The sequence below is a fragment of the Podarcis tiliguerta genome (assembly GCF_965153285.1).
Source record: "Podarcis tiliguerta genome assembly, chromosome: Z".
Taxonomy (NCBI): domain Eukaryota; kingdom Metazoa; phylum Chordata; class Lepidosauria; order Squamata; family Lacertidae; genus Podarcis; species Podarcis tiliguerta.
The window spans coordinates 14,969,287-14,992,503 of record NC_139553.1 but is presented as its reverse complement, the minus strand read 5'-3'; the positions used below and the strand labels follow the sequence as shown (position 1 = coordinate 14,992,503).

At 44.7% G+C, this 23,217-nt stretch overlaps 2 protein-coding genes across 5 annotated transcripts in view; one reads left to right on the top strand and one right to left on the bottom strand.

Annotated features, from left to right (window-relative positions):
- The window catches only part of LOC310669414 (putative helicase senataxin), a 53,201-nt gene extending 47,983 nt beyond the window's left edge, over window positions 1-5,218 (bottom strand). The window contains exons 1-2 of one of the 2 annotated variants that reach the window (XM_083423294.1): window positions 4,971-5,218; window positions 177-354 (exon numbers count right to left, since the gene is read on the bottom strand). In XM_083423294.1, coding sequence (XP_083279420.1) covers window positions 177-353 — 177 coding nt within the window. In that variant the 5' untranslated portion in view covers window position 354; window positions 4,971-5,218. The remainder of the gene's footprint in view (window positions 1-176; window positions 355-4,970) is intronic. The other variant, XM_083423293.1, reaches the window with a different exon arrangement.
- TTF1 (transcription termination factor 1) overlaps window positions 1-23,217 on the top strand; it is a 44,745-nt gene that overhangs the window by 13,815 nt on the left and 7,713 nt on the right. Inside the window, exons 1-9 of one of the 3 annotated variants that reach the window (XM_083423511.1) lie at window positions 6,260-6,320; window positions 6,940-6,979; window positions 9,541-10,769; window positions 14,802-15,034; window positions 17,110-17,295; window positions 18,358-18,436; window positions 20,304-20,434; window positions 20,862-21,084; window positions 22,662-22,751. In XM_083423511.1, coding sequence (XP_083279637.1) covers window positions 9,547-10,769; window positions 14,802-15,034; window positions 17,110-17,295; window positions 18,358-18,436; window positions 20,304-20,434; window positions 20,862-21,084; window positions 22,662-22,751 — 2,165 coding nt within the window. In that variant the 5' untranslated portion in view covers window positions 6,260-6,320; window positions 6,940-6,979; window positions 9,541-9,546. Of the gene's footprint in view, window positions 1-6,143; window positions 6,321-6,939; window positions 6,980-9,540; window positions 10,770-14,801; window positions 15,035-17,109; window positions 17,296-18,357; window positions 18,437-20,303; window positions 20,435-20,861; window positions 21,085-22,661; window positions 22,752-23,217 lie in introns of those variants that run through there. The other 2 variants (XM_083423509.1, XM_083423510.1) reach the window with 2 other exon arrangements.

Genomic DNA, 23,217 nt, shown 5'->3' with positions numbered 1-23,217 from the left:
AATGAGTCACCTGACAACATCACCGCCCATCTCTCCCACCAGGTGAATTGTGCTCCCCATCTCTAAACCAATAACTACTGGTCTTCTGCCTACCTAAATCTGCTTTGACTGTCTCTGTCATCTGTTAACCCCAACACAGCCAGGATATGGTGGCCCATAAAATGAAAGCAAATTACCTCATGTAAGTATGACAACTCTTCCTTGACGTCATGATACACATCCACACACTCCAAACAGTAACAAAGGTCTTCGTTGGCTGCAGCAAATCTTTCTGGAGGCAGTAAAGAAGAGGCATAGTTCTTTAAGGTGGTGATAACCGAATCAGTAGGGGTGCACCAACAGCACGTATCCATTCTGCAGATAAACACAAAAATAAGAGAAATTATTGTTTTAATTATTTAAAAACATGAACACAGAAATGACCTGAGCCAAGTTCAGTAACACAGAAAGTTGCCTTATACCAAGCCTGGCATAAGAACATAAATGAGCTTGCCAAATCAGCCCAACAGGGGGCAATTCCAAGCCCTACTTGGAGATGCTGGGGACTGAACCTTGTACTGTCTGCATGCAAAGTGGGTGCAGCTCCATCACTGAGCTACAGCCCCTCCTCAGTTACCTCAGGGGGAAGCTCCCCTATACAGGTTCACATCTGTACATACAATAACTATCAACATTTTGTGACCGAATGACTTATTGTGTCAATGTAACTTTTACCAACACACACTCCCCACATACATCTATCTCCCAGCTTCCTGCCTGACAAGGCAGCACAACATAGGTTGTGTTAAAGCATAAATATTTGCCAAAAATAGATGGCTCCCTGCGTCAAAGTTGTTACTGGTTTTCAGAAACAGGGAAGAGATAAGCACTCTGGTGACCATCATGGTGGCCCTGAACTAAAGATGCTTAAGACTGGTACATCAGCTGTTTATTTTGCCAAACATTAAGATGTAAATTGATTTGATGGTATTCATTCAGTCATGACCATTATGCGCACCCCCCCCCCAAAAAAAACCCATCCAGGGCCAAAATGAGCAAGGAATCTGCCAACACTTGAAAAGAAATGCACAACTCTGTGCTGGCAACCTATTGTGCTCCCAGGACAAACCAGGCAGTCTCACACCCTAGTTTGCGCTCAGCAGGAATATTAACACTTTTATTAATATTTGCCAAGGCCTTCGCAATGCAATTTAAGGAAGTTTTACAATGAATATTAACTGCTATTATGCCCAGTAGTTTGGTTAATGTTTTAGCTCCAAAGCTTCCTTTTGGGGAGGAGAAGCAGCTTATAAATTTGGAGTGATAAATCAACTGCACAAGATCACAAGTGAAGGGGTGCCCAAACTTCAGCTTTAGTTATGGAACCTTAATACACAAACTGTTCACTGCTTCTTGGATAATCTTAAACGTAAAGGTACCCCTGCCCGTACGGGCCAGTTGTGTCCGACTCTAGGGTTGAGCGCTCATCTCGCTTAAGAGGCCGGGAGTCGGAGCCGTCCAAATACACTTCTGGGTCACGTGGCCAGCGTGACGAAGCTGCAGCTAGCGAGCCAGCACCAGCGCAGCACACAGAAACGCCGTTTACCTTTCCGCTAGAAAGCGGTACCTATTTATCTACTTGCACTTAGGGGTGCTTTCGAACTGCTAGGTGGGCAGGAGCTGGGACCGAATGACGGGAGCTCACCCCGCCGCGGGGATTCGAACCGCCGACCTTACGATCAGCAAGTCCTAAGCACTGAGGTTTTACCCACAGCGCCACCCGCGTCCCTTTGGATAATCTTGCTTTAAGGCAATTAAAATTTCCCCACAATAAAATATAAATGTCTACCCCAAATACACATTAAAGCAGATGAGCCAAATTTGTTACTTTGGTTTCTTCCCATTTGCTTTCACTCTGCCAAATTCATTTTTTGCTTTGCTTAATCACAGATTACTTCCTAATACTTCTGTCCCTGACTCACTTCTTTCCTGTTCTTTGTAACCTGCTACCTCCCAATACATTTATTTTACAGGCATACTGCACAAATCAACAAGGTGGCAGTCACATCTGTAAAACAGCATAAAAGCAAGCACCTGTACAGTGATATGCCGTAACAAAGGAACTGAGTGATAAAATTATGAATTTGGCTATGTTCAATGCAGGCATTTGAAACAAAGTGCTGATGGTGCATCCTAAATATTATCAGGGAATTCCACAGCCTAGGTGCAGGGACACTACAACTACACCTTTCATGCATTGCCATTTTTTAAACAGCAGAATTCTTATCCCAAGCCATAACTCTGTATCTGCATCTCCTTTTGACTTCCTTACTCTTCCTTATGGGCAGGTATTTTTTAAGACTAAGTGTATGGGCATGGTTCGTTCTTTTTAATCTATGGTTACCAGAGTTTTTTCAGTGAATCCGGGAAAATTTTTTGAAGCTGAGTAGCAACAGGGAGTCAATAGTGGGGATGGTGAGGCAAAAGACCCTGGGCCCAAGCACACATGCATATTGTATAAAGGAGCAAAGCCTTTCTTTCGCACCCTGTGAAACATAAATGCACAGGTTTTTTTAAAAAAAAACTGTGCAACAGCGCGCCACCACCCACCCATGACTCCTGAGCCTTCCTTGATCTCCTGCCCTTTCGCCCTTTGTTTGGGGGAGGCTTGGGAGTCACGGGCGGGCAGCTGTTGCCCAGGAGGGGCACAAGGCACATGGTTTCCCTGCCAGGCAAGGTGCAAAGCCCTTCTTTCGCACCCTGTGAAACATAAATTTGCAGTTTTTTTTAAAAAAACTGGGCAATGGCCAGCCGCCCATGACTCCCCCGATCTGTCAAAACAAAGGGGGCAGGGGATCTGTACCACCGGACGTCCCTGGTTCCCCTTCGGCAGTGGCAGCGGCACCTCAGCAGCCCAGAGCCAGTCTGGTAGGCTTCAGTTGGCTCTGGTTGGCTTCAGGAGCTGCTTGCTGCCCGCTGCCATGGCGCCCACCATTTTTCCTCTCCGGAAGTCGCCATATGATGTGTTGAGCACAATACACATCATATGGGGACTTCCAGCGGGGAAAAATGGCGGGCGCCATGGCAGCGGGCAGCAAGCAGCTCCTGAAGCCAGCCAGAGCCAACTGCGATACCAGGCTGGCTTCAGGCTGCTGAGGCTGCTGCTGCCACGTTTTCCAGGGACAGATTTGCAAATCTGGGGACATTCCGGGGACGGAATTTGTCCAGGGACAGATTTGAAAATCCGGGGACTGTCCCTGGAAACAGGGGACATCTGGTAACCCTATTTTAATCATCATCCAATGTTTAGATTTTAGGCAGTTTATAAATCATTATGAAGTTATAATTGATAGATAAACTCAACTTTTGCAGAACACATCAGCGTAGGAGCATAGAAACCTGCCACATACCATGAGAAAACTATTGGTCCATCAGCAGCAACACACCTGGGTTTCAGACAGGGCACTTCCCCAGCTTTACCTGGGGATGCTGAGGATTGAACCTGGGACCTTCTGAATGCAAAGCAGTTGCTCTGCCGCAGTGCTACTGTACTGGCAAGCTGGCCAAGGTTTTCTTGATTCAAGTAGGCAATAAAGGACACCAAGCTTGTTTCTTAAATGGATTTTATTCAGAGAATGAGGAAGGTAAAGAGCAAAGGAAAGCAGATAAACTCTTTCAGTAGCCTGAGAATCCCCTCTGGATGGCAAAATGGTCAGATCCTGTCAGCAGAGGTGCAGCACTTGGACACACTACAGCTGTATTTTTCTGCGGATTTTCTGCAAGGACAGAACTCTTGTCTCACCCCATCCCCATTCTTGGAACACATTAATTACCTGTTCCTTGTGTTAATCCTCCCGTGGCCTTGACAATATTTCTGCTGTCTTACAAAACAGGCAGTGATAATATCTGTGTGACTAGATACCCCTCCCCACTACCCATGTATATGGGGAGGCACCCACTGCCAGATGGTTCTGTTGAGAGATTCAGCATAGGCTTACCTAAGAAGTCAACAGCTCAACATTCTCAGGTCAACAAAACAACAAGAACCCACCAACAACATATGAATCAATATGGCTAACAACCCAACAATTCCCCCCCATGCCCGCAGGCAAACAAATCTCACTGCAGCCCGCTAAAGACAACCAGCCATGCCTGCCCTCCACCTCTCTCAGTACCAAGGAAATTAAATGGATAGAAAGGGAAACCACCCAAGCGACGCTGACATAAAAACCACACACAAAGACCAAGCATTACCACCCCAACCCACCCCCTCTCCCCCCTCTTCTTCCCCAACTTTATTCTGCATGCAACATTAATGTCTCACTTCAAATGTAAAAAAAGCCTACAACCTGAAAAAAGAGACAATGCATGTATGTACTTTTGCAAACCAAAACAATATTTAACTTTTAAAAAATGTTATTTAAAGACCATTAGACTGTACTAAACTGTACCGTTGGCATAGAATTGCTACAAATTGCTACAAAGAACAATGCTACAAATGTATAATGTGCATCTCTTCAGGGGCTAAAGTTACTTCACGTATAAGGAAAGAGGGGCTACACACAGCTACACAAGTAACTCCGGGAACCCACCCCGTCTTCTTCCAAAGCCCGGGTCCAAAGCAGCCCTCCACCTTGCCGGCTGCGCACCGGCAGCGACCCCAAGAATTCCCGTCTTTTAGAGACTTCGCGGAAACGCGAGGAACGCCCCGGAACCGACCCTAAGTGTAACATGCGAATTACACGCACATTTCACGGGGGCTCTCCCCTGACAGTGGGGGGAAAGGGGTGCAGCAAAGGCACTTTCTAACATGCAGAACTGGAGGGACAGAGAGATGCTGCGGGGGGTACCTGAAGCGGGGAATAGCCGTGCCAGCCCCGCAACCATAAGCAACTGTGGAGTTGCTGTATTACTCCTTGCCCTCCTCCCCACACCTTCGCCACAGCCCCTCATAAGCCTCCCGCACACCGCCAGCCCCTCGCCTCACTCACCTCCTGCTCCGGACAGGTGCCCGTGAGGCAAGGTGGCTGCCACAGCCGGCCCGTAGGCGCGGACAACCTTGCTGCCTCCAGCTCTCGCTCTCTCGTTCTCTCCGCTCGCTCAAGCTGTTCCGCCAGGCACTGGCCCCGCCCACCACGCGACGGAAGCCTCTCACTCCAGCGAAAGAGACCGAGCCGGCATCCGAGCCTCCTTTTTCTAGACTCTTGGCCCCGCCTCCCTGGCTCCGCCCACAGTGGTAGATAAGTAAATGAGAGGCAAGCGCACAAACGCGCGTGCTCAAAAAGCCTTCTCCCCGCTCTCCCGCCACCCTAGAGTTAGGAAAAACTCTAGAGTCGCCTCAGGCTCTGTTTGCAGCTCTTCTCCCCTCCCGCAACCCTAGAGTTAGGAAAAGCAGTAGAGTCGCCTCAGACTCGGCTTGCCGCTCTTCTGCCTCGTTACTCATTTTGCATAGACTTATAAAACAGTAGGTGGGTCATTCTCACTGCCGGAGACGATGCGTCCGATATAGATATACACATATATAGTTAGCACACACATACAAAAAAACTTCGCTCGCCTCCGCCCGCACGGCGCCTGCGCGCCCTGCGAAGGTTGCGCCAAATGAAAGGGAGGCGGGAACGCAGGCGCTGATTGGACGGCAGAGTTTCTCGCGTCATCAGGAGAAAAGGAAAACAAAACTCCACGTGCTGCCTTGAAGTCACAGCGAAATTCTAGTTGCGCCTGTATTTTTTAAATTGTTTCTGATCGCTCATTGATTTGGCTGCACTCTTCGTTTTAAAAGGGCGCAGTTCCTTTGCATGTACTTTATTGTGCTTATTTCTCTCTGCTGTGTAACGCTATTACAGAGACAGACGCAACAACAACCCTGTGAAGTGGGCTTAGGCTTCGAGAAAGAGAAGCTAACCGGCTCAAAAACCACACGCAGTGATCACCGTAGCTTAGCAGATGCTTGAGCCTTGGCCTCTTACCTGGGTCCGCTTTCTAACACCACCCTTTATCTAAGGAGCTCTGGGTATGTTACACACACATCGCTCTGCTTAAAATAGCCGCTCAGAACCCAATCCAACCCACCCATGTTTAGCACAAGCTCCTGGCCTCCCGAAAAGACGCATCCCGCCTCTCCTCTCGGGAGATGTTTATTCCTCTCTCCAACCAACCCGCAGGGGCGGGGATGGAACGTATTTCGAAAGTTCGGCCGAGGCGCTCTAGCCTTTCCAGGTCAACACGCTCCTTCCGCTGAGGGGAGGAAACGGTGTAAAACAACCGGAAGTGGAGCCTGTGGCGCGTGTGCTGGACCGCTTTGCCTCGGTCTGTTACCGAAGAAGAAGCAGATGCATCAGGTATATTTTCGTGTGTTTATCTCGCATTACAGTAGCATGGCCAGTTCGTAAAGAGGAATTAGGGTTCTCGGGATGCTGTTTTCGAAGCAGGAAGGGATCCTTAATTGCTTTGGAGAGCCAGTGTGGTGTAGTGATTAAGAGCGGTAGACTCCTAATCTGGTGAACCGGGTTCTCGTCTTCGCTCCTCCACATGCAGCTGCTGGGTGACCTTGGGCCAGTCACACTTCTCTGAAGTCTCTCAGCCCCACTCACCTCACAGAGTGTATGTTGTGGGGGAGGATGGGAAAGGAGAATGTTAGCCGCGTTGAGATTCCTTAGGGTAGTGATGAAGCGGGATATCAAATCCAAACTCTTCTTCTTCTTTACAGTATTTAGTATTATAGGTGCCTAAAGCGCTTCCACGTGGGTTACTCCTTTGTTTACTGCATTTATTCATATCGCATGCTTGCTCTAACCAGTTTATCGCTGATTGTTGGGCACGCTGGCCAGGGCCAATTTATTTGTTTTTATTTATTAAATTTTCATCTCATCCATCCCAAAGGAGCCCAAGGTGGGAAACCCATCCACAGTTTTAAAAAAGCAAACAGTTCTAAAATGGCATTTCATTCACCGTTTTCAGGATTGCCAGGATCAGTGTTTTTCAGCCACCAAATATCTGGGTAAACTTGACAATTTCAAATTCCTCCTGAAAGTTAATAACGTTGGAGACAGACTAGCCTCACTAGAGAAGGCATACGACAAACCTGAAACCACCACTGATAAGGCCCTGTCATGAGTCAGGACCAACCAGACAACCCTCAATGGTGGCACCACCAGCAAGGCCTCATCTGTGTGTGAGATGTTTGATATTAGTATTGTAGGGGAAAAAATGGGGTTGCCTTTTGCTGCCAATTCTGCCAATTCCCCAACAGACTCTGAGTCGCCTAAGTCCATGATCAGTGAGAGAAGAATGGATGGAGGCAAGATCCAGTGAAAGCAGGGCAGATCTTTATTTTTCTGTTGTGTGACAGAGTTCCCCCCTCCTTGCAAAGAGATGAGAGGTTCGGAGCAAAGGTTTGTAAGCCGCTTTAAAGACTTTCAACATTGCTCAACCCCTTAGCCAAAGACCACCCAGAAAAATATCACAGAAAGAGACAGTCTGCCACAGACATTTGAGAGTGTGGCTCTTCTCCTGTCTGCCAGAATACCTGATAATGTTTTACTGCAGGGGTCAGCAAACTTTTTCAGTAGGGGGCCAGTCCACTGTCCCTCAGACCTTGTTTGGGGGGGTGGACTATATTTTGAAGAAGAAGAAGAAGAAAAAATGAACCAATTCCTATGACCCACAAATAACCCAGAGGTGCATTTTAAATAAAAGCACACATTCTACCCATGTAAAAACACGCTGATTCCCGGACCATCCGCAGGCCAGATTTAGAAGGTGATTGGGCCAGATCTGCCCGCCCCCCCAGGCCTTAGTTTGCCTACCCATGTTTTACTGGTTGCATTACCTGGGCAGTCTGGCTAGTCTTCTGAAGTAAATACTGTAGTTCTTGAATCCAGGTCACAGGTCCACCCTATTCATACACAAAGTATGCCCTTAAGACAGGATTTGGAAGTGAAAGAACTAATGTATCAAGAAAAATTTCTCTTCTGCAGAGGAAATAGAGTCATTAGGAGAGCTAAGATGGTTTTTTAGGATTGTTCTGTTTTCTTGGGGAATATTTCTTAAATTTTGATGATGGAAGGATTGGTTTTCTGTGGAGTGTATGTCTGCTGTGTGTGTGCATCCTAAAATTTTATAACCATAGGTAGGATATACTACTTGCTGGCTACCAGAGAAGGAGGGAGTTCTGGTGACCTCAATCTTCTTGGTGGTTACATGGACCATTAGCCTGATCCAGAAGAACTCTTCTTATGTTCTTATGATTAGGGCTGCAGGTCAGTGGTAGAGCATCTGCCTTGAATGCAGTAGGTCCCAGCTTTTTCAGATAGGGCTGGGAATGACTCATACCTGAAACCCTGAAGAGCCAACCAGTGTAGACAGTACTGAACTAGATGGACCAATGGTCTAACTTGGTATAAGGCAGCTGGTTATGAAAGTTTGGAGGGCACTATGTTGACTTCATCTCCTGTAGTACAGAAGCTTTTGTGCACTGGTCCCATTTTGTCAGATGCCTAAAGTGTTACCCTTAGGTGCATGATGTAAAAGTTGCTTTGGATGATCTCATCTTAGTATAGCAAACCAATATATGAACAAACCTTTTACAGTGGTACCTCAGGTTACATACGCTTCAGGTTACAGACTCTGCTAACCCAGAAATAGTGCTTCAGGTTAAGAACTTTGCTTCAGGATGAGAACAGAAATCGTGCTCCTGCGGTGCAGCAACAGCAGCAGGAGGCCCCATTAGCTAAAGTGGTGCTTCAGGTTAAGAACAGTTGCAGGTTAAGAATGGACCTCCGGAATGAATTAAGTACTTAACCCGAGGTACCACTGTATATATTTACACTTACATCCCTGACAAGTTCTCAAAAGCACGGAAGTTTCTAACAAACATAATTCACAGAACTGCAACCCAAGAAAATGTGTCATGCAACTGATGAAGTTAGTCTTTAAACTGCAAAACAAAAAACAAGCAAAAAACTCAAAATCCAGGCAGCAGCCCTGCAACCAATGCAGAGATGCTGGGGGAGGGGGGGGAATACAGGTTTACTTTCAAATCTACCCAGTGAGTTTAAAGGCCTTCTTCGGGAACTAAACTGAAAAACAGCCTGCAGAGAGATCTGTGGGCTATATCTTCCAATACCAATATATTGCAGAGTAGTGTAACAGTTAAGAGTGTTGGACGTGGGTTAAATTCATATTGAATCATGAAGCTTACTGGGTGACCTTGGTCCAGTCAACCCATCTCTCAGACTAACCTGTCTAGCAAGTTTGCTATGAGGATAGAATGGGGAGATGAGGACTATGTACACCACATTGAGCTCCTTGCATGAAAAGGCAGGATGCGAATATAATAAGTAAATAACTGGAAACTAGCACTGAAGTGCCGCAGTACTGGGCCTGATGGTGCCTAAATACTCTGAGTTTTAACTGCTGTATCATGTTTTTAATATTAGGTTGGGAGCTGCCCGGAGTGGCTGGGGAAACCCAGCCAGATGGGCGGGGTATAAATAATTTATTATTATTATTATTATTATTATTATTATTTATTTGCCACTTCTCCTTTGCTTTGTAAAGGAAATTATGCACAGAGCTGATGCATCATCAGCCTCAAATGGCTTTCATTTCCCAGAGTTGGTGAAGAAGAAGAAGAAGAAGAAGAAAAAGAAGAGGAAGGAGGGCCTTAATGGACAGGGGGATGACCAACCTGTGGAGGCTGCCCCTTGCTCGCCTCCATCTTCCGGACATTCCTCAATTTTTCCTTGGCTCGTTGAGGATACAGAAGCTACTGGGGCCTGTAGAAAAAAAACAAAGAACATAAAAGCTGGGAAAGAGATTCCAGACTCTGAGTCAGATGCTACTTGGATCCCAACAGACAGTGAGCTGAATAGCAAGTCTGGAACAGATACTCGCGTATGTAATAAGAAAAAAAGGAAGTATCAACATAGTGAACAAGAGGGTGGCAGAGACTTTTGCATTCCTGAGACTCCAGAAAAGGCCAGCAGCCTGCATCCTGTGGTACCCTTAATGCAGCGCTTAGATCTTACCCTGCAGGAGAAAAAGCAGACACCTCAGTCGGACAAAACTGCAGAATTTTGTAGTCCCATTGCACGGAAGAAGAAGAAAAAGCATAAAAAAGCTGAAACTCCAGAAGAGGCCAGCAGCCAGCTTGAAGCCAGTGACTTGGAAAATGCAAGTTATGTCTCTGAATCCACACCTGTTCAGAAGAAGAAGAAGGCAAAAGTGCTCTTGTTAACAGAGCAGGCCGAGGCAAATGGAGCTTCTGACAGGCTCACAGATATGAGGGCTCACCCTCCGAGTTTGCACAAGCACAATAGAACAGACTGCAGTGACACAGGAGACACACAAAAGGACCTCTTTGCACCTTCACCTCCTGCAGTACTCGTAACACAGCACTCAGACCTTTCCCAGGAGGAGAGAAAAGAGGCAACTGAGTCAGACAAAACTGTGGAGATCTGTAGTCCCATTGCACGGAAGAAGAAGAAAAAGCATAAAAAAGCTGAAACTCCAGAAGAGGCCAGCAGCCAGCTTGATGCCAGTGACTTGGAAAATGCAGGATTGCACAAGCACAATACAACCAACTGCAGTGACACAGAGGACGTGAAGGAGGACTTCTTTACACCTTTGCCTCCTCCTCTACCCTTAACACAGCCGTCAGATCTTTCCCAAGAGGAGAACAATGAGGTGAATACGTTGGACAGAACTGTGAACTTCAGCAGCCCTGCCACACAAAAGAAATCACATAAGCGTAAAAATGCTCCCAGCACGAATGCTTCTGATGGTGGGTAAGTACCTTACCCATGGATGGGCTTTCTTGGCAGGTGTGAGGAAAACATGAACTGCTTTAGTATTTAAATGTTTAGCAAAAGGATGAAGGGCTTCATGCACAGGCTTAAGGCTAAAACAAGTTTGTTGGCAACAGATCTCTTGTGTGTCTCGACCCAGATCTGTCCCAGATGTGTAGAAGTGGGAGTCTGGGATTCAGAAGATGCACTAGAGAGAGGGTGGAGCTTAGGAGTGTTGAAGCCTGCCTTCCTTTTCCACTTCAGCTGAAAAAGGCACTCCAGGCAGCTTACAGGTATCAGAAATAGTTGCTTCCCACTGGCTTACAATCTAGAAACACAGCCAATCAGATTCAGGTAGGTAGCCGTGTTGGTCTGACACAGTGCACCTTAGAGACCAACTAAGTTTGTTCTGGGTATAAGCTTTTGTGTGCATGCACACTTCTTCATAATAATAATAATAATTAGCTGTATTGTGTTGTTTAGTCGTTCAGTCGTGTCCGACTCTTCGTGACCCCATGGACCAGAGCACGCCAGGCACTCCTGTCTTCCACTGCCACCCGCAGTTTGGTCAAACTCATGCTGGTAGCTTCGAGAACAGTATCCAACCATCTCGTCCTCTGTCGTCCCCTTCTCCTTGTGCCCTCCATCTTTCCCAGCATCAGGGTCTTTTCCAGGGAGTCTTCTCTTCTCATGAGGTGGCCAAAGTATTGGAGCCTCAGCCTCAGGATCTGTCCTTCCAGTGAGCACTCAGGGCTGATTTCCTTAAGAATGGATGCGTTTGATCTTCTTGCAGTCCATGGGACTCTCAAGAGTCTCCTCCAGCACCATAATTCAAAAGCGTCAATTCTTCGGCGATCAGCCTTCTTTATGATCCAGCTCTCACTTCCATGCATCACTACTGGGAAAACCATAGCTTTTACTATACGGACCTTTGTTGACAAGGTGATGTCTCTACTTTTTAAAATGCTGTCTAGGTTTGTCATTGCTTTCCTCCCAAGAAGCAGGCATCTCTTAATTTCGTGGCTGCTGTCACCATCTGCAGTGATCATGGAGCCCAAGAAAGTAAAATCTCTCACTGCCTCCATTTCTTCCCCTTCTATTTGCCAGGAGGTGATGGGACCAGTGGCCATGATCTTCGTTTTTTTGATGTTGAGCTTCAGACCATATTTTGTGCTCTCCTCTTTCACCCTCAATAAAAGGTTTTTTAATTCCTCCTCACTTTCTGCCATCAAGGTTGTGTCATCTGCATATCTGAGGTTGTTGATATTTCTTCCAGCAATCTTAATTCCGGCTAGGGATTCATCCAGCCCAGCCTTTCGCATGATGAATTCTGCATATAAGTTAAATAAGCAGGGAGACAAAATACAGCATTGTCGTACTCCTTTCCCAATTTTGAACCAATCAGTTGTTCCATATCCAGTTCTAACTGTAGCTCCTTGTCCCACATAGAGATTTCTCAGGAGACAGATGAGGTGATCAGGCACTCCCATTTCTTTAAGAACTTGCTATAGTTTGCTGTGATCGACACAGTCAAAGGCTTTTGCATAGTCAATGAAGCAGAAGTAGATGTCTTTCTGGAACTCTAGCTTTCTCCATAATCCAATGCATGTTTGCAATTTGGTCTCTGGTTCCTCTGCCTCTTCTAAATCCAGCTTGCACTTCTGGGAGTTCTCGGTCCACATACTGCTTGAGCCTTCCTTGTAGAATTTTAAGCATAACCTTGCTAGCGTGTGAAATGAGTGCAATTGTGCGGTAGTTGGAGCATTCTTTAGCACTGCCCTTCTTTGGGATTGGGATGTAGACTGACCTTCTCCAATCCTCTGGCCACTGCTGAGTTTTCCAAACTTGCTGGCATATTGAGTGTAGCACCTTAACAGCATCATCTTTTAAAATTTTAAATAGTTCAGCTGGAATACCATCACTTCCACTGGCCTTGTTATTTGCAATGCTTTCTAAGGCCCATTTGACTTCACTCTCCAGGATGTCTGGCTCAAGGTTAGCAACCACACTACCTGGGGTGTACAAGACATCCATATCTTTCTGGTATAATTCCTCTGTGTATTCTTGCCACCTCTTCTTGATGTCTTCTGCTTCTGTTAGGTCCTTACCACTTTTGTCCTTTATTATGGTAATCTTTGAACGAAATGTTCCTTTCATATCTCCAATTTTCTTGAACAGATCTCTGGTTCTTCCCATTCTGTTGTTTTCCTCTATTTCTTTGCATTGCTCGTTTAAGAAGGCCTTCTTGTCTCTCCTTGCTATTTTTTGGAATTCTGCATTCAATTTCCTGTATCTTTCTCTATCTCCCTCGCATTTTGCTTGCCTTCTCTCCCCCGCTATTTGTAAGGCCTCATTGGACAGCCACTTTGCTTTCTTGCATTTCCTTTTCATTAGGATGGTTTTTGTTGCTGCCTCCTGTATAATGTTGCGAGCCTCCATCCATAGTTCTTCAGGCACTCTGTCCAGCAAATCTAAATCCTTAAACCTGTTCTTCACTTCCACTGCATATTCATAAGGGATTTGATTTAGATTGTATCTTACTGGCCCCGTGGTTTTTCCTACTTTCTTCAGTTTAAGCTCAATTTTGCTATAAGAAGCTGATTGTATAGAGCTTCTCCATCTTTGGCTGCAGAGAATATAATCAATCTGATTTCGATGCTGCCCATCTGGTGATGTCCATGTGTAGAGTCGTCTCTTGTGTTGTTGGAAAAGAGTGTTTGTGATGACCAGCTTGTTCTCTTGACAGAACTCTATTAGCCTTTGCCCTGCTTTGTTTTGAATTCCAAGGCCAAATTTGCCAGTTGTTCCTTTTATCTCTTGATTCCCTACTTTAGCATTCCAATCCCCTATAATGAGAAGAACATTCTTCTTTGGTGTCACTTCTATAAGGTGTTGTAAGTCTTCATAGAATTGGTCAATTTCAGTTTCTTCAGCACCAGTAGTTGGTGCATAAACTTGGATTACTGTTATGTTAAAAGGTCTGCCTTGGATTCATATCGAGATCATTCTATCATTTTTGAGATTGCATCCCAGTACAGCTTTCGCCACTCTTTTGTTGACTATGAGGGCCACTCCATTTCTTTTGCGGGTTTCTTGCCCACAGTAGTAGATATGATGGTCATCCGAACTGAATTCGCCCATTCCCGTCCATTTTAGTTCACTGATGCCCAGGATGTCAATATTTATTCTTGCCATCTCATTTTTGACCACATCCAACTTACCCAGGTTCATGGTTCTTACATTCCAGGTTCCTTTACAGCATTGGACTTTCCTTTCGCTTCCAGGCATATCCGCAACTGAGCGTCCTTTCGGCTTTGGCCCAGCCGCTTCATCAGCTCTGGATCTACTTGTACTTGTCCTCCGCTCTTCCCCAGTAGCATGTTGGACGCCTTCCGACCTGAGGGGCTCATCTTCCAGCATCATAACTTTTATATGCCTGTTGTCTTTATCCATGGAGTTTTCTTGGCAGGGATACAGGAGTGGCTTGCCGGTTCCTGCTCCAGGTGGATCACGTTTGGTCAAAACTCTCCACTATGACCTGTTCATCTTGGGTGCCCTGCTCGGCATAGTTCATAGCTTCTCTGAGTTCTTCAAGCCCCTTCGCCACGGCAAGGCAGTGATCCATGAAGGGGTTGGCTGTATTAATTCCCCCCAAATTGTAAAACGTTTCCATGGTTGGAGTGCCTGAGTGTACTAAAAAGACTGTGTTTCAGCTGCCAGGCACCACTAGTATTCGTTATCCAAGCTTGTGTGCATAGTAAATTGTTTCAATATACACATCACATTCCAAGAGTCTTACACTCAAGCATTAGATATGCTATTCCAACACTGCATAAGCATCACTGGGCTGGTTGATCAGGTCACCTAGTAAGTAATCTTTCCAAGACAGGTGTCTTGGTGAGGTGTGGCTTTTGTCAATAGCATGTGTCTCACAAGCTAATGCCGGGGTTTTCCCTAGCATCCCAAAGCGATTTTCAGTGCCAACAAGTGCCAGTAATAGTATGCAGGCCTCACGTTTTGCTCTCCTAACAGGCCACAGAAATCTCCAACTCCTGTCCATTCAGACGCTGAGGAATCATCTTCCAGCAAGTTTTCCCTTGTGGACAATGAGTTTGTAGAATTTTCTCAGCTTTCAATGAAAGATCTGGACTCTGCCACCAAGGAGCTGGAAGAGTTCATTCCTCACATCAGGACCCTGAGTGATTCAGCGATCAGACAGCTGGCTGGTCGGGACCTGGTCAGATTTAGAAATTTTAAGAAAAAAGGTGTGTACAGTCCTGAGTGAGAACACCTTTCACTTGGGTAGGCTGTTCAGTAAATCAGAGGTCATGGCAATTTCTTTGCATAATCTCCAAAGTGTTATGTACAGGTGATTAATACTCAAATAATGAAAATGCAGAGGGGGAGGAAAGTGTACACTACCCTTTCATGCTGGGAGGAAATGTGGAATACAAATGTTGTTATATGTATTCATTGAAAGAAAGGGTGTGTATTTGTGTATATATATGTATATTTATTCAGACCACATGTACCCCGTTCTTCAACCAAAAGAGGCTCTGAGTGGCTTACATACAATCCCTTAAAACAAAGCAGCCGCTTCTTATGGGCCCACAATTTTAAAAAGACAGCACATAAGGAAAGGAGGACATGGCAGGCAGAGGAAGACACAAACTCAGGCACCAAACAGGGCTTTAATAACCAGCTGACACAGAAACAGTTTAGGGGTAGGAGGTTTCTGCTGCAGCTGGTATTCTGGCAGAACTGGTAGATAACCTGATGGAATGGTAGGTTTTACACATACACACATGTGCTCTTTGCAAGGGGCATAACAGTGGTGAGTAACTGGTAGTTCTCTAGATGTTGCTTATTTTGTGGGGAAAAGGTTGGGACACCACATTTCTTGACTCCCAATTCAGAAAATCAAAGAGCATGGTCTGCCCTCATATATGTCACTTGTGCGTGTGTAGGTGTGTACATGCTCAGCAGGGGTGGGAAACTTGTGGCCCTCCAAATGTTGTTGGACTCCTAACTCCTGTCTGCCCCAGACCACATTGCTAATGGTCAAGGATGGTGGGAGATAAAAGTCTAGCAACCATGTGGAGGGTCACAGTGTTTCCCACCTCTGGCTTTGAGATGGCAAACATTTGGTGTTTGTCCTAATAACCAAGACCCAAACCCACATCTACAGCTAGCTTATCATTTTATGGTAGGTGTAGAGAAGCTATGGCCATCTAGAGGTTGCTGAGCTTCCAACTCCCATCATACCTCGCCATTTGCTAAACGCGATGGAGCCGTTGGGAGCTGGAGTTCAGCAATACAGTGGTACCTCGGGTTACCTACGCTTCAGGTTAAAGACGCTTCAGGATACAGACTCCGCTAATCCAGAAATAGTACCTTGGGTTAAGAATTTTTCTTCAGAATGAGAACAGAAATCGTGTGGCAACGATGCAGTAGCAGTGGGAGGCCCTATTAGCTAAAGTGGGGTTAAGAATAGTTTCAGGTTAAGAGCAGACCTCCAGAACAAATTAAGTTCTTAACCCAAGGTACCACTGTATCTAGAGACCCAAAGGTTACTGCACCTGTTTTATGGGAGCACCAAGCACAATTTAGGAGTCCTGGGTCCTGAAAAATGGCCAGTTTCTTTCTTTTTTAAAAAAAATAATATTTATTAGATGTTTTATAATTATAAAAAGAAAAAAGGTAAAGAAAAGGTAATACATAGATTCAACAGACAATAGATCAACAATAAAAAAGATACAATACAACAATACAACAAAAAAACAAAAACATTTAAACACACATCCAAGTTTCATATCTATATCTTTCATTTGCTTATTTCCTCGACTTCCTCACACCTCCCTTTTTTGTATTCTAGTTCAAATTAGCTGGTTCAACAAATCCTTTCCCTCTTCTTCAATTTTTGTTCTATAATTTATCCTAGCACAATTTAACTTTAAATTTTCCACTTTGGCACATTAACAATTAATATTCATATAGTTTTTAATAACACTTCTGCTAAAACCATATAACTTCATTCCAATATTCTTCTAACATTCATTAATTTTGCAATATTTCTGTAAATATACTTTAATTTTTTTCCAATCTTCCTCCATCGACTTCTCCCTGGTCTCAGATTCTGCCAGTCATTTCCGCCGAAAAATGGCCAGTTTCACAAAAGCTGACAGTAGACAAGTTATCCATGAGGCTCATGTTGCAACACTGCAAGGTATACGTGGCCCTGTGGCCCTGAAAACTACTCAGCGTTATGAATGAGTAATTAACGCTGAAGGGCAAGGTCTGAAATCTGAAACTTTCCTATTCTCCCTTGGAAATGATGTAGGCGTTGCTGTGCGGTTTGGCAAATTTTCCAGGAAAGAAAACAATCAGCTGCGGCACAATGTTGAGGCCTTCTTGAAAGACACTGGGATAGAGTCTGCAGAAAAACTCCTCTTTGCTCACAGGTTCCCCCAAGACAGAGAATCTATCAACAAACTGAAAACTAAAAACTTGTTTGGTGCAAGGATTGGTGAGTATTTGACTGGGTGGCTTTTGTGGGTGACTTGGTAGTGAGGGGGTAGTCTTGCTAAAAGATTTGCCTCTCTAGTACATTTGTGAAGCTGTCCAGATTCCCTCCTTTGTCCGAATCAAACAATAATCTATTACATATTTGGGAAAGTTGTTTGTTTTACCATGTGTATGGACACTTGTTAAGATACGGTGCCAAATTTAGCATGATGGTTCCTTAGATCGCGGAGCAGGTATTTAGGTTTGTTTGGATACCATTGGATGCCATTTTGAATCAAGATGGCGAACTGAAATCTTACAAAACTGTCCTGGGTTTCTTCATTTCTTGGATTCCCAAGCAATTCTGGGCACAAGCTAGCTAGTTATATACAAGTTAGTCAGGGATGGAAAACCTTTGGTTCTGTAGATACTACTGCACAAAACCATCAGGAAGAACTTTCTGATAGTAAGAGCAGTTTGACAGTGGAACAGACTCCCTTGGGAGATTGTGAACTCTGCTTTGCTGGAGGTTTTTAAGCAGAGATTGGATGGCCATCTGTTAGGGATGCTTAGTTGAGATTCCCGCATTGTAGGGGGTTGGACTAGATGACCCTGGGGGTACTTTCCAATTCTATGAACTCCCATCACCATTGACCGTGATGATTGGGACTAATGGGTGTCCAGCAACATCAGGGAGGGAAGGGCGGGAATGAAACTGAGGTCCCTTTAAACAGCTGTTCTCACAATCACCAACTTGCATACTTCAGGAGTCAAAGGCTCTGATGGAGCTGGTCTTTTGGCCAAGCTGATGGCCTTCGGCTTCCTCTCTCTCCCACACTGAGGCAGCCTGATGGAATGGCTGCTCACAGATGACAGTTTAGGGAGATGGTTCATAACGAATAAATGCTGCCCTGGGCTTATTATATAAATTGAATAAAGGGTGGTAATATTTTGGTGTATAAAAACACAATCATAACATAACTGCTGCAAAATCAGCAATCCATAATCCAATTAGCTCCTTAATGTAGATTGTCTTTAATCACAAAATGTCGATTTTAATGCATCTTTATTGATTCTTCTGAAGCTCAGGGAATTCCAAGGCCTTGGAGGCTAGTATATTACCGAGCAAGAAAAATGTACGATCCCAAGAATTATAATGGAAGGTAAGAAAGGCAACTGGGCTTCTCTGGGGTTTTTTGCTGTTGTCATGGAGGCATCCCAGAATACTTGGCCACCGAGCCTAACAGGACAGGGTTCTGGAGTTCCTACTGAGGAAGTTTTTCTCTCTGCCTGAACTCCAGAAGACTCACATTTTAGCTCCAGATTTCTGATTTCGCTAAAGCTTTAACTTTTGTCCTTTGTCACTTCCAGTTCAATGCATACTTGTGGGGGTTATTGACTCCTGATCTCAAGGAAGCAAGTCATGGAAGCAATAGAGGCAGCCACTGTCTGATGTGTAGCATGAGGGAGTTCCAAATCTAGCATGCCACTACACCAAAGGGACGATTCCTGCATCATAGCAAATGGACCTCCCAATAATATGGTATCTCCTGAAGGCCAGCTCCTACAGAGTGAAATCATAGCATAAGAGCCTGCTGGATCAGGCCAATGGCCCACCTAGTCCAGCATCTTCTTCTCCTCACGGTGGCCATCCACATGTCTGTGGGAAAGCAGCAAGCAGGACCCTGAGCACAAGAGCCCTCTCCCCTCTTGTGGTTTCCAGCAACTGGTCTTTAGGATCATTGCTGCTGCTGGCCATGGAAGCAGAGCATAGCCATCATTGCTAGTAGACACTGATAGTGCTCTCCCCATGAATTTTATCTAATCTTCTTTAAAAACATCACTTCCTTCTGTGGGAGCATCCTCCATACTTTAACTCTGGTGCATAAAGAAGTCCCTTTTTTATTTTTCCTTTATCTTCCAAAATTCAGCTTAATTGGATGTCCATGAGTTTGAATGTTATGAAAGAGGGAGAAAACTTCTTTCCCTCCACTTTCTCCAAGCCACGCGTAAGCTTAGAAACTTCTATCATGTCACCAAGTAATTGCCTTCTCTCTATGTGGAAAAGTCCACAATGCTTCAACCTTTCTTCATAAAGCCGTCACTCCATCTCCTTGATTATTATGGTTGCCCATTTCTAAAGCTTTTCCAAATCTGCAGTATCCTTTCTGAGGTGAGGCAACCAGAACTGTACAGTCTTCCAAATGCGGTTGCGCTATAGATCCATATGAGGGCATTATAATATTGATTCCATTGGTGCTTCGTTGGGTATGTACTGGGTGAGAATGTAAAATGTATTTTGCATTGAGCAATTTCTTTCCAAAATGTTCATTTACCAAAGATTGCTCATGGATCCAGTCATAAGCATTATTATTATGTTTATTATGTTTATTATGTTTATAACCTTCCTTAAGGAGCTCATCCTCCTCATCTTCTCCTCACAGCAACCCTGTGAGGTAGGTTGGTCTGAGCGACTGCAGCTGGCTCATGAACTTCATGGCTGAATGGGAATTTGAACCCTAGCCTACTATGTCTTAGTCATGGGAATGGTGCATCCAGAATACTATGCAAAGAGTTAATGCTGTAGCATAGAAGCCTTTGATGTCATACGCCTGAGGCAGTTTTCCCCCTGTTAGTTCAGTTATCAACTGTTGTGAGATTTAGCTGTTAGAGCAGCAAGTATATTGTGTTGTGCTGCTGTCTGCCTCCTAGTCAGTCTATAAATATTAGTCAGTCTCAGACACAAGTTCATGTAAATATGTTTCAGTAGTATAAGTATTACCTGCCTTTCTTGTTCATTCAATCTGACAAGAGCAAGCACACCTAGTAAAATATGTTATTTTTAAACTTTAAAAGCAAGTGTTCCATAGTTGTTTTTTTTCTGGGAGGAAAAGAGAACTATTAAAAAGGGCCTAACAACTTGGGGCAACCTCCGCACAACTCTGTAAAGTATAATTACCACAGTCTGACACATTAACCCACTACCAGTGCAACTAGCTCATTGAGAACAGCAACCCCTTTTCTCCCTAGGTATACTGAGTTGGAGAAGAAGAAGCTCAAGAAGTATCAAGCCATGTACGGCAACAACTGGAAAAAGATCTCAGACCTGATGTCTCGCAGCAGCCATTCAGTTGAAACAAAATTTTCTGAGATCAAGTGTGGTACATTAACACTTCTGCTCTTCCCCCCACCCCACCCCACCCCTGGCCTAATCCTTCCTCAAACCAGGGCTCAGGGCTTTTAAAATAATTATTTAAAAATTTCACCAAAAAAAGCAGAATTATGGAAATTGGGCATGCTGGTGTATCTTTTTTGGATCATTTATTCTATGGTACTTTCTTACCTCAGTCATTCAAATTCAGCAACTTGAGGGTGAGGGAGCCAAGGGGACGGAGGCCCAAAAACGTTTGGGAACTACTGAACTAGGTTGAATGGAGGACTATTGCTGTCTGTTTAAACCAGCAATCCAGTTTGCTATTCTTGTTACTGATGCTGGCCAGCCAAGACCTTCCCCTGCATAAGCCCTTGCAAGATGTCTAGAGCTGATAATGAATTAAATCAGTATTTTTCCCTTTTAAATGAATTCAGCATATAACTCTGGTCCTTGGAGTTCTGAAGAGACAAGGAAGCTAGTTCAAGCCATCAAGGAGACACTGCTGTCCAAAATGAGAGACTCAGACCCTGCTTCAGAGAAAGAGGATGAGGATGGAGCACTCATGGTCACGTATGAGAATCTCTGGAAGGGCATCTCGTGGTCCAAAGTGGAAGCCAAAGTGGGCACCAGGCACTGGAGGCAGTGTAAACAGAAGTGGTAAGAGTGGTCAGGGAACCTTTGTCTCCCTCCAGACATTGAGCACAACTCTCATCAGCCACTGGCAACATGCATGCGAAAAGGTCCCATCCTTGACACCTCTAGTTAGGTCTACAGAATGATCCTTTCAAGAAACCCCTGCCAGCTGTCCTCAGGAAAATTGTTCCTACATTTTCCTCCTGACCTGGCCACAGTGATCCATGCGACTGTCACCTCCACGCTTGACTACTGTAATTCACTCTACACGGGGCTGCACTTGAAGCCGTCCCAGAAACTCCAGCGGGTGCAGAATGCTGCAGCGAGGCTCCTCACGGGGTCCCTGCCATGGGAGCATATTCACCCAGTGCTTTTCCAGCTGCACTGGCTCCCGGTGGAGTACAGGGTCAGATTTAAGGTGCTGGTTTTGACCTTTAAAGCCCTTCACGGCCTAGGACCCTCGTACCTACGGGACCGCCTCTTCCGGTATGCCCCACGGAGAGCCTCAAGGTCCATAAATAGCAACACCCTAGTGGTCCTGGGCCCTAAGGAAGTTAGATTAGCTTCAACCAGAGCCAGGACCTTTTCAACACTGGCTCCAGCCTGGTGGAACGCTCTGCCTCATGAGACCAGGGCCCCGCAGGATCTGATTTCTTTCCGCAGAGCCTGTAAGACAGAGTTGTTCCACCTGGCCTTTGGCTTGGAGCCAATTTGATTCCCTCCTTTCTTCTTTATCCATTAGTAATTTGTACTTGGACCGATGCGGGTGGTGCTGTGGTCTAAACCACAGAACCTAGGGCTTGTCAATCAGAAGGTCGACGGTTCGAATCCCTTTGATGGGTGGGCTCCCGTTGCTTGGTCCCTGCTTCTGCCAACCTAGCAGTTCGAAAGCACATCAAGTGCAAGTAGATAAATAGGTACCGCTCCGGCAGGAAGGTAAACGGTGTTTCCGTGCGCTGCTCTGGTTTGCCAGAAGCGGCTTAGTCATGCTGGCCACCTGGAAGCTGTCTGCGGACAAATGCCGGCTCCCTCGGCCTATAGAGCGAGATGAGTGTGCAACCCCAGAGTCATTCGTGACTGGACCTAATGGTCAGGGGTACCTTTGCCTGTAATTCATACTTGATACGTGGTTTCTTGCCCTGCCAAATAAACTTGGATATGTCCCTCTCCAGATTTTAAAACACTCCATTTCCCTATAATTGGGATCATTTGAAAAAGAAATAATATTTTGGGTAAAACATTCATTTTGATAGTCAAAATTCTTCCCCATAGTGTCAAATTTAATCTATTCCAGATTTCCATATCTATTTTTATTTCTTTCCATACTTTAATATACATGGTTACCCCAATTCCTAAATATTTAACTTTCTTTGCTATTGACAGACCAGATTTTTTTGTAACTCATTTTTCTCTTGTTCACCCATATTTTTAACCATTAATTTCATTTTAAATTTATTCAATTTAAATTCTGAAACTCTACCGAATATACTCATATTCAAGAGATTTTCCTGTGCATTTTCCACCATTATTACTAAGTCACCTGCAAATGCCTTCAGTTTACTGAATAAACAATTGTAATCAGCTTTCTTTTTCTTCTTAAGGATTAATATTGTAACCAAGAAGTTTATGGGTAAGCGGACGAAAAGGAGCAGACTTGAACACCTGCGGATAAACATTGCCCTCATTGAAAGGTATTAGCAAAATTTATTGTTTGTTTAATAAAAATTATATACAATGGACGACAGAAACAAACCCGTGGTTTTCAAAAGGAATAAGACAATAAAACTCTGGTATTTATATGCATGATATTTTCCCCAGGTTGTTTGACCCTTTTAAAAATATAGTTCTCTTTTTCTTTCCTATAAAAGACTGTACAATCTTCTCTGTTTAGAGTTTAAACTTAACACATTACTTTACTTGGTATACTAAAACATATTTACACATGTGTGTGTATGTATGCTCTCTCACTCTCACTCTACAGTTGATAACAGAGCTAACTTAAAAAACTGTCATTTTGCATTTTTTGGTGCAGAGGGTATTTGATGTGCAGAGATCTTTCCTTTTGATGTGCAGAGATCTTTCCTATTCTAATTGATTCAAGTAGGGCTCTGGAAGCTTTTTCTGTGTGATACAAGCTGGTGCCAGGCGAAGGTTTCC